This window comes from Populus alba, chromosome 1 (genome assembly GCF_005239225.2).
Source record: "Populus alba chromosome 1, ASM523922v2, whole genome shotgun sequence".
Taxonomy (NCBI): domain Eukaryota; kingdom Viridiplantae; phylum Streptophyta; class Magnoliopsida; order Malpighiales; family Salicaceae; genus Populus; species Populus alba.
The window spans coordinates 47,196,675-47,207,529 of record NC_133284.1 but is presented as its reverse complement, the minus strand read 5'-3'; the positions used below and the strand labels follow the sequence as shown (position 1 = coordinate 47,207,529).

Here is a 10,855-nt window from a genome sequence, read left to right as displayed (position 1 = left end):
AATAAGCTATTATTTATTTTCATCACAAAACACTTAGGTACTAAAACAAAATACATATACTACAAAAATATACAATAAAAATTAATATTTTAAAATTGAGTTCAAATAAAAAGAAATAGGTTGTTTTGCTTACTTAAGTGAGGCATCCTCAATAAAATTTGAATCATGAAAGGGATGCTAACAAACTGAGTATTGGAATGGCCGAATTTATAATAAGATGTTGATTTGTGATAAAATAGGGGGTGTTGTGATGTTTGTTGTGGAGAAAAATAGAGAAAGAAGAAGAAATGGAGGAGGGAGGGAGGAGGTTTGCTCGTCAAGTCATAAATCAAATATTACATATAAATTTAACTAGTGAATTTAAATTTATCAGTAATTTTGTCTATAAAAATAACACGTCGTCGTATTTTTTACCGTTTTTCATTCTTTTTTTTTCTATTGTAATTCCCTCGGTATATACCGAGAGAATATTTTCATTGGTGTTTATTGATGGATAAAGTAAGCGAATATTTTGTTGGTAAAATTCACCACAATATTTTCATTGGTGTTTTCATTTGTATTTGCTAATTTTTTAGTTATGAGATTAGACAATGATTGTTTTTGCGTTAAAAATTGTGTTTAGGTGCATTTTGAAAGTATATTTGGTTTGCAAAAATATCAAATTAATTATTTTTTTTAGTACTTTCGATAGTTTTATTATACTAAAGTAAAAGAAATAAATAAAATTATTTTAATATATTTTAAAAAAAAAAACATTTTAAAAAACATCATATACCACAATTACATCATTTTAAAATTAACATGAAGGGAATATATTGAATAAATTTAAAGTTAATGTACTGAAATAAAAATAAATGAAAAAATACCTGACTTGTAATTGTAGTCAAAGGGACCAAATTGCATAAATTAAAAGTTCAAGAATTAAAATATAATTAATCAAAAAAAAAAACTTAAATTCTTTAAAAAAAAAAAAACTACATCATTTTGACCTGGATTTTTTAGCAAAAAGTCTGAATAAATTTTATATGCAGGGATGAAATTGCATAACTTACAAGTTAAAAAACTAAAGTGAATACAATTACCATAGTTATTAAACTCAGCTCGAAGGTTGACTCAGTCAAGGGGCCGGGTTTCCGGGTTTCATGGATTAACCCAGGTCAAAACGGAAAAAATTAAAAAAATATATTTAAAATTTTAATATTTCATATGAAAAAACTAAGAAAAAATTCATATGAATATACACTATACATGTTATAAATAATGAAGTTTAAAAGAATATTTTAAAAAAAAAATTTATCCCACATTGAAAAGATACTATGTTATCCTTTTAAGTTGAAGTATTTAAACCAAAAAAAATTTTATCCTATATTAAAAAAATATAACTTTTTTTTTGTGAACATAAAGTATATATACAAAAAAGCTTCAAATCTCACATTGAAAAAATAACTCCTACATTAAAAAAATAATTTTTTTCTTGAGAATATAGAGTATATATACTAAAGAGTTTTAAATTCCATATTGAAAAAACATAAATTTTTTTCTTATGAACATAGAATATATATACGAAAAGGTTTAAAATCTCATATTGAAAAAATAATTTTTTTCTTGGAAACATAGAATATATATAGGGTTTCAAATCTCACATTGAAAAAATAAAATATTTTTTTAATATTTATATAATGAACTTTAAAAAGTGTTAATAACTAATTAAAAAAAATATAATAAAATAAGAGTATATGAAAAAAACTATATTTGAAAGGAAAAAAAAAACACTGAATCTGATACGGGTTCGCCCATGTCACGGGTTGCTCGAGTTTGCTGTGTACATGACTGAACTCTTAGCTTTAATGATAACTAGATAGCATCAAAGATGTTCAAATCGGACTAACACTTGTTGGAATTAAAAATGAAGCACGCATTTGTTCTATCTCGACTGAATTCTTAGCTTTAATGATAACTAATTAGCTTAACATCCGTTATATAGTTAGCTTTTTATTTTTCTCTTTTTCAACTCATTTCATGATTAATAGTTTGGTATTTTTACATATCCTCTGACTTTAAATTACGTCTTAAGAACCAATTAGCGTGTAAAGAGGATAATCTATGCATGGTGCTAATCCCTAAGGAGGTCTATGATTCTAGCCTAATCTCTTTTATTCATCTTGCATGCAAATCCCTCGTGTTTAAGCCTTTTTGGATTTCTAAAAAACAATCCATCCTAGCTCATCCAATTAAAGCTAATATTTCTCCATGTTGAGCTTGTGGAAAAGTAGCATCAATAAAATATTATATGTAGTTATAAAAAAATTTAAGAACCTGAAAATTAATCCTTAAGGTTCCAAAATAAAAAACATATAAATTTACATAGGAAAATGAAAAGATCAAGTAGTGATGGATTATTTGATGTCTCAATGCTACACTAAAAGAATTTTTTTTTTTTTTTTAACAACTACTTGAAAAGAACAGGGGAATCACATTTTTAACATATGTTGAAGAACCATGATGAATTTTTAAAGAGAGATATGATCAGTAAAAATAATATAGACTAGAGGAAGATAAATTATCAATTATTTAATTCTTGTTTTTAAGATCGTTTCTTATTATAAATATCAATAATCTACAGTCATCGCTAATTTTTTAATTTTATTGTCATTAACTTTTTTAGAATAATGATTATTCCTATACTATTTTTTTTTTTTAATAAACACAAATTTTAAATTATAGAAAATACTCATCATTTTTTATGTCGTATGAAAAAACCGAAAAGCAACATTAATTATTGAGAAAAAAATGATATTGAAAAATTAATATATATATATATATATATATATATATATATATATATATATATATAAGGGGGGGGGGGAAGGAAGGAAAATGATGCATCATTAGAGTCCCTTTCTTCCCTAATTTTATGGTGATCAAAGTATCATCATAAACTAGGAGGGCTGTTATTTTAACCAACCACGTCCATTTTATACATCGATTTTACATTTAAACATCTTAAAATTATTTCAAAAAACACTTAGTCATGATGTTTGAAAATTCAAGAACATAAAATAAAAGATTATTTTGTATTTGATATAATAACTAATTTATACGTTAAATATTTGGATTTCTTCTCAATTTAAAGAACTCCTAATCCACTAAAATAATTTTGAATACCTACAAGAAAAACAATCCCAAGTGAGGGAATTTTTTAATTCTTCGATGTCAAAGTCAATATCTTATAAAATATCAAACTAGTAAACTTTGGACAAAATCAACCTTTTATTTATATACGAAAGTAAGAAAAAGTTAGACAGAAAGCCAGAATTTCCAAGAATAAAAAATAATCAAATAAAAGAAGAAAGCATATATATATATATATATATATATATATATATAAAAGAGATTAAAAGTAGTACCCTTTTCAAACTAGATGAAGACAGAGTGAATTTTTACAGTGATCGGGAAATAATTAATGGTATTTTATTAATTATGTTTTTGAGTTTATTTTAAAAAAAAATAGATATAATTAGAAAAAATTCTTATAATTTTTGCTAGTCATGAGTTTTATTTATTTATTTATTTATTATTAATATAAATTTAGAAAATAACTGATAGAATATTACTTATTATAAAAAACATTTATAGTGTTTATGGAGGAAATTTTATAAAAAAAATATCTTCCTATTAAATACTTTTCAAGTACATTTAAATAAATAAATAAAAATAGACAAAATGTTCCGAAGATATACCAATTTAGAAATGGTTTAATTAGTCAAATATTTGGACTGGAAAATTCCTTGGCAGGCTGAAAGCTCTCAAGTCTTATGTCTTCCATGTCCTTCAAGTTTTCAGATCAAAGAACAAGTGACACGTTGGTCACCTTCATCATAATCGGTCAATTAAGTTTTTTTGCCTAACTAAAATTGATGGGACTCTGACATTTGGGAAGGCGAATTGGCGAAACGCCGTATCCTTACAACATCAGTGAAAACAATGTGTTGAAGGTTTAATTATTTATGTCAGAACGTTACAGAACACATTGTCCATAAACAAATTCAAGAATGGGAGTGTTCTTCGTGAGATCTTTCTTCATCTCCATCTTAACCACTTCCACCGCACTGGAAATCATCAACCCAGGCCAATCCTTGAGAGATGGTGAGACTCTGGTTTCTTCAAGCGGAAGCTTTGAGCTAGGATTTTTCAGCCCTCAAGGTTCAACAAGCAGATACTTGGGATTATGGCACGACAAGTCTCCTCAGACAGTTTTATGGGTTGCCAATAGAGAAAATTCACTTTCTGATGATATGGGAGTTCTGAACATCACCACCCAAGGGATTCTAATCCTTCTCAATAGCACAAACCATATTGTTCGGTCATCAAATTCAAGTGCATCAAGAACAACGCAGAATCCGGTTGCGCAGCTCTTGGATTCTGGAAATTTTGTTGTGAGAGAAGGAAATGATTATAACCCTGCAAACTTTTTGTGGCAGAGTTTTGATCATCCTTGCGATACCTTACTACCTGGAATGAGAATGGGAGTCAACTTTGTAACACGGATTGACAGGTTTCTGTCATCTTGGAAGAGCCCAGAAGATCCTGCTCGAGGTGAGTTTACGTTTGGTATCGATCCTCACGGGTATCCACAGCTACTTTTGAAGAAAGGGAATAGAACAGTGTTTAGAGGGGGGCCATGGACTGGCATAAAATTTACATCAAATCCTAGACCGATACCCAATCAAATTTCCACAAATGAATTTGTGCTCAACAACCAAGAGGTTTATTTCGAGTATAGGATTCAAAGTTCAGTTTCTTCAAAGCTTACACTAAGTCCATTGGGCCTTTCTCAGAGCCTCGCATGGAATGACAGAGCTCAGGACTGGGTGATTGTTGAAAATGGCCAGCACGATCAGTGTGAAGAGTATGCGTTCTGTGGTCCCAACAGTCGCTGTGAGATAACTAGAACTCCTATATGTGTATGCTTGGATGGATTCACGCCTATGTCTCCAGTAGATTGGAATTTTTCAGATTGGAAAAGTGGGTGTCACCGGAGGACTCCATTGAATTGTAGTGATATAGATGGCTTTCTCAAGTATACGGCAAATAAACTGCCAGACACATCTTCTTCCTGGTTTGACAAGACCATTGACCTCAAGGAATGTGAGAGATTGTGTCTGAAGAACTGCTCTTGCACTGCTTATACAAATTTAGATTTCAGGGCAGGTGGAAGTGGCTGCCTGATTTGGTTTGGTGACCTGATTGATATGAGAAGGTCATCTGGGGATGGACAAGACGTCTATGTTCGGGTGGCTGCTTCGGAATTAGGTATGCCTTCCAATTATGCAACTAGTTATTGATTTAATTCGCTCCTATCTAGATGAACAGCATGGATAGAAATTGAAGAATTATTCATGTTCCTCTTCACTTCAAAAAGCCTGGAAAGGGAAAAGTCAATGTAGCATGGAAACTAGGAAATCTTGACTCTGCTGCTTTGTCCACTTCCTCAACACTAAATTATTATAAACTTCCTCTTCTTCTTCCGTTTCCTTCTACTCTAAATAAAAAGAATTTCAAGATTTTATTCAAGTTTCAGTTGCGAAGGAAGTCTTGAACTAGGGAATAGGTCCAGTTGCTTCTAATTATTCTTTATTGTTCAGGTGCAAATGCGAAGAAAAGGAGCTTGAGTACGAAGTTGAAAGCAGGAATAATTGCCAGCGCCGCTGCGTTGGGCATGGGCATGCTATTGGCAGGAATGATGTTCTGCAGGCGGAGGAGGAATCTTGGGAAGAATGATAGACTTGAAGAAGTAAGAAAAGAGGACATAGAATTACCAATAGTTGATTTGAGTACCATAGCTCATGCCACTGATAACTTTTCAAGCAGCAACAAGTTGGGAGAAGGTGGTTTTGGACCTGTATATAAGGTAACAAAAGAATCTCCAACTAACCTATATGTATCATCTTCGTTTATGAAACTAACTGAACTGCTGGAATCATGACTCAGGGCATATTGGTAGAAGGACAAGAAATAGCGGTGAAAAGGCTTTCAAAGAGTTCTGTTCAAGGGATGGACGAGTTAAAAAATGAAGTTAAATTCATTGCTAAACTTCAGCATCGCAATCTCGTAAAGCTTCTTGGTTACTGCATTCAAGAAGATGAAAATATGTTAATCTATGAATACATGCCCAATAAAAGTTTGGACTTCTTCATTTTCGGTGAGAACCTGTCCAAATCAACAGCATTTTAGCTCTAGAAGTTATCAATTATATTTTTACTTCTGTTACGAATCGAGTTGTTAATCAGACTAACATGAATGAAAAATTGATCAGAGCAAACAAGAAGAAAATTACTGGATTGGACGAAGCGTATGAACATTATTGGTGGAATTGCTCGAGGGCTGCTTTATCTCCATCAAGACTCTAGACTGAGAGTAATTCATAGAGATATCAAAGCCAGCAACATTTTACTGGATAATGAGCTCAATCCAAAAATTTCGGACTTTGGCCTTGCCAGAATGTTTCGTGGAGATGAAACAGAGGCCAATACTCATAGGGTGATTGGAACATAGTAAGTATCCTTAATCTTTCCTTGCTAATCTTCATTTGCATTTTTTGAGAATATTTCTTGTTGCCAACATTTTCAGTGGCTATATGTCTCCTGAGTATGCGTCGAATGGACACTTCTCTGTGAAAACCGACGTCTTTAGCTTTGGTGTCCTCATCCTGGAGATAGTGAGTGGAAAGAAAAATAGGGGATTTCGTCACCCGGATCGAAACCTTAACCTCCTCGGGCATGTAAGAATTTACACAAAAATGTTAATGCAAAGTCTTGATGAACTGAGAGGTGATGTTAAATTGTGCAGTTTCCTTTCAGGCAATTAAAATGGCATTGCTGAGAATAATAATTAGTACAGCGAGGATGCTTTCTTTAGTTTACCCAACAAAATACATATTGGTTTATTTGGGGCTTCAGAAATGTTACAGTGATTTTGCTGTTGTGACCTGTCACATGACAAGCAAACCAACTGGCAAATTAGAGTAGCCAATCTGCTGACATATTGCCCTGTTTTTCCTAGGCGTGGATACTTTGGATAAAAGGAACACCATCGGAACTGATTGATGAATGTTTAGGTTACTTGAGCAATACATCTGAAGTGTTAAGATGCATTCATGTGGCTTTACTGTGTGTGCAACAACGACCAGAAGATAGGCCAAACATGCCAACTGTGGTTCAGATATTATGCAATGAAAATCCATTGCCTCAGCCTAAACAACCTGGATTTTTCATGGGAAAGAATCCACTCGAACACGAAGGTTCATCAAATCAGATGGAAGCTGGCTCTTCAAATGAAATAAGTTTGACATTGTTAGAGGCACGGTAGATTATCATCACTTGACAATTGATCGATTGAAGTAGAAATGCTGTGATCAGACAAGTGCAATCTAGCATGGGTCACAACACTGACATTTGTTTTTTCTGTTCTCTATTCCAGAACAGGATGCTAGACCAGTAAAGTTAATTCTATCTATATTGGAGGAGGCAATGTATTAAGATTATTTTTATTGACAAATGAAAATCCATTCATCAAAAAACAAACAAACAGGTGCTTCCCCGGCCACAAAGAGAACTGCATGCCTCATTACTGCTTTATGTAATAAAACTAGCCAACAGGCAGTACCTCCTTACCCTCCCACAGTTGTGGATAATGTGATTGAGATCCTCAAAGCTCGTAACTCTTTCTGTCATCTAATCTTTAAGTCACTTAAGTTTGCTTGCCACCCTTCTTAAACCCCATAAATAATATGCTTAGCTTATTTAGAGTGTCAAGGAAAGCAGTTTCCATTCCCTGACCTATCAAAACCAAATCTACAGGGGACTACAACATCCCCACCTCTTCTAACGTCTAAGCTGGGATCAGATGCTGCACTGGAATGTTCCTATCTAACAGAAAATGCTGTGTTTCCATTAACATGAACCATCTGTTCTTGATGTTTCCACTGTGTCTTCAGAAGTTTTTTGCTGAACATTCTAGGAAGCACTTACAAGTCAATCAAGGACCTTAGACAGAGTATGCAATCTGCAGCTATAGACCATGACTCTCTCATGCTTGCCAATATCACTAATTATGTACTCTCTGGATTATAGAGGCCACAGTAATCCATATGAGAGCAAGAACAAAGCACACCTCTGCTCCTGGTTTGAATGGAAAACAACAGCAGAGAGTACACATACAGGAGTTGCCGGATCAGCCAAATACTATATCTTTAAATCAAAACTAACCACAAACATATCTTAATCCCTGATATATAATTAGATCATGTCATCTTGAAGCATCAAAACAGAAATTAAAGGATGAAGAGATAATAAGACTGAGGTTAAAATGCGAAGTTGTTTCAATTTCTAATCCTTCATTCACTACATTCTTTTTCATTCACTATATTCCAATAATACAAGTCATTACAGCTAAAAAAATGAAAGACAGGAAAAGCCCACGAAATGGGAAACAAATGTCAAAATAATAATTATTATTATTATTAAAAAAAGATTAGCAAGAATCATTGAACTCCTGTAGAAGAGCTTCCTCTAACAAAAACTGAGACTCTTCCATCAACTCAGGACTCAATCTGAACATCAAAACACAAAACTCCATCTGATTAAGTGCTTCATCACCATCAAAATCGCCTTCTTTCAACATACTCCTTAAAATCATCATCACTCAAATCTTGCAAACCCAATAAAGCTGAGTTCTTTTTAAGACTATCAAAAGTGATGACACCCTTTTCACCATCCATCAAGAGATTGAAGCCGTTGCATAGTTCTCCAATAAGACCATCACCACCTAGCTTGTTGGCCATAAGAGGCAAGAAATCTTGAAAGTTTGAGTTTTGGCTTTGTGAAGATGCCATTTTTTTTCTGTGGAGAAGAGAAGTTGTTGAGAGAGCGAGGGAGATTGAAACTTGGCTTGCGGTTTGAGAGTTGGGATGTTTAGGCTCGCGGGTTTGGTTTATATAGATAGGGAGTTGGGAGTTGGATTTTCCAAGAAGGAGAGGCCATGGAAGACAGCTAAGGGACAGATCATCAAGGAAGGGAGGAAGGTCGGTCAAGACCACATCCACTTTCTCCTGGGAGCTGCTGCCTATGGGGTTTCTGGGAAGGTTGTCAGGGGTAAGACAGTCATTCTAATGGAAAGCTGGAGGCGGGTTCCTGCCTCTTGCGAGATTTTGGGAAGGTCAGCAGGGGTAGAGTTGACCATTTAGAAGAAGTAAAAGCATTCTCTAATCGTCTTTTGTGAAGAGTATAGGGGTAAAATGGTATGTTAAAGAGAGGAAGGGTGGGCCTCCTTGGATTACTTCCTTTGTGGAGAAGGGGATGTCATGAGGGGCAAAACTGTCAACATGAATGGAAAAATCAGCGGAGATGTATTACTTCATGAAAAGTCAATGGAGGTGGGACTTTTGGAGCTGCTTTACCATTTACCAAGAAGTGGGAAATTTTGGACGGTTGTTCTTTTTGGAGAAATGGGTTTTGCTTTGGATGCAGCCATGGAATCTTTGGTGCTTTTTTATTTTTTATTTTTTATTTTTTGGTTCGTTAATATCTTTTATCGGTGAAAAGACTTTTCACAAAATGAAATTTGCTTGAAATACCGTTATTTCCTTATAATGAGTAAGTTTTTATTATGTTAGACAATAATGATTGAATTGGATTAGATCAGAGTGGATATGATGAATAATTATCTTGTTTTTGTTTTGTGTGTAGTGAAATTTGAACTAAATTAAATAATTTGTTTTATTTTATATTTAATAGATATTAAACGAGATCCAATCAATTTAGAATTTAAATTTTGGATCAACGTGAATTTAAAAAAATAAAGAATAAGTTAATTTAATTTAATTTTATTAAAAAAATTATTTTCTTGATTTAGAAAGTGTTTGAGAATGTGAGTTATTTTTAAAAAAAAATTATTATTTAAAAAATATATTAAAAATTATTTTAAATATTAGCCTATTAAAATATTTTAAAAATATTAAAAATATATTAATTTAAAATATCTAAAAAAAATTAAAAATATATCTAGATTGGAAATATCATTATGATATGATCGAGGAAGAAGGAACGAAAGTGACTCTCCATGATCAACCAGGGTGATGTCATATGGTATGTGGGATTTGTTTTTCATCTTTCTGACGTGTGGGGGAGGCTGTTTCTTGGTCAAATCTGCATGAAGCTGACTCTGACCCCATCAAAAGGGTTAACTCATTGTCTGAAAGGGTTCATGTTCGATGCCGAGATCACAAGAACTACCCCTTTTTGAATGGGCCAGATGCATGAGCCCTTGTGGCCCGGGTTCCTCCTCTTCCGTCGTCTCTGCGGTATTCCTCATCTGGATTGCAGGTCTCTTACCAGGCTCAGGTCTGGGTTTTGATTAAAATTTTATCTAGTGATTTGATATATTATTTTTTAGAAAACAAAATCTAGCTCAACTCTAAATTATACTAGCATATTTGGCCATTGCTCCGCAATTTGGTTCTAGCTATAAAAACGAACCTAAGAGAATTAAAGTTTGGCAGCCAAGCCAAACCCAATAGCATTGGGGTTTATTGAGTTTGGCTGAACACCTGACTCCAATGCTAATTGGGTCGACTAGAGGAAGGATCTAAAGCTAATGGGTTTTATTGAGTATCAGGACCCAACGCTAATGGATCCTACATGACAATCGGACTTAAAGCTATTGAGTCTTAGTGATAGCAAGCCTCAATTCTATTGGGTCTTATTGGGTCTTACTAGCTCCAGGATCAAACACTATTATGTTCTACTAGACAAATAGACTCAACTCTTTTAAATCATGATGACAGCTAGACCCCACT

At 33.2% G+C, this 10,855-nt stretch overlaps 2 protein-coding genes across 2 annotated transcripts; one reads left to right on the top strand and one right to left on the bottom strand.

The window, feature by feature from the left end:
- Positions 1-3,929: 3,929 nt before the first annotated feature.
- On the top strand, positions 3,930-7,513 carry LOC118042398 (G-type lectin S-receptor-like serine/threonine-protein kinase At4g27290). Its single transcript, XM_035050045.2, has 6 exons — positions 3,930-5,313; positions 5,646-5,911; positions 5,992-6,202; positions 6,317-6,554; positions 6,631-6,781; positions 7,063-7,513. The coding sequence occupies exons 1-6, from the start codon at positions 4,053-4,055 to the stop codon at positions 7,366-7,368; spliced, it is 2,433 nt and encodes an 810-aa protein (XP_034905936.1). The 5' UTR covers positions 3,930-4,052; the 3' UTR covers positions 7,369-7,513.
- Positions 7,514-8,532: 1,019 nt separating this feature from the next.
- Positions 8,533-8,893, bottom strand: LOC118042403 (calcium-binding protein KRP1-like). Its single transcript, XM_073407527.1, has 2 exons — positions 8,685-8,893; positions 8,533-8,611 (listed from the first exon to the last, which is right to left on the bottom strand). The coding sequence occupies exons 1-2, from the start codon at positions 8,891-8,893 to the stop codon at positions 8,533-8,535; spliced, it is 288 nt and encodes a 95-aa protein (XP_073263628.1).
- Positions 8,894-10,855: the final 1,962 nt, after the last annotated feature.

Coding starts and splice junctions, on each gene's coding strand:
- LOC118042398 (XM_035050045.2), top strand. CDS start 4,053: ATGGGAGTGTTCTTCGTGAGATCTTTCTTCATCTCCATCTTAACCACT. Junction 5,314..5,645: donor GGTGGCTGCTTCGGAATTAG/GTATGCCTTCCA, acceptor TTTATTGTTCAG/GTGCAAATGCGAAGAAAAGG. Junction 5,912..5,991: donor GTTTTGGACCTGTATATAAG/GTAACAAAAGAA, acceptor ATCATGACTCAG/GGCATATTGGTAGAAGGACA.
- LOC118042403 (XM_073407527.1), bottom strand. CDS start 8,893: ATGGCATCTTCACAAAGCCAAAACTCAAACTTTCAAGATTTCTTGCCT. Junction 8,612..8,684: donor AGTGATGATGATTTTAAGGA/GTATGTTGAAAG, acceptor TTTGATGTTCAG/ATTGAGTCCTGAGTTGATGG.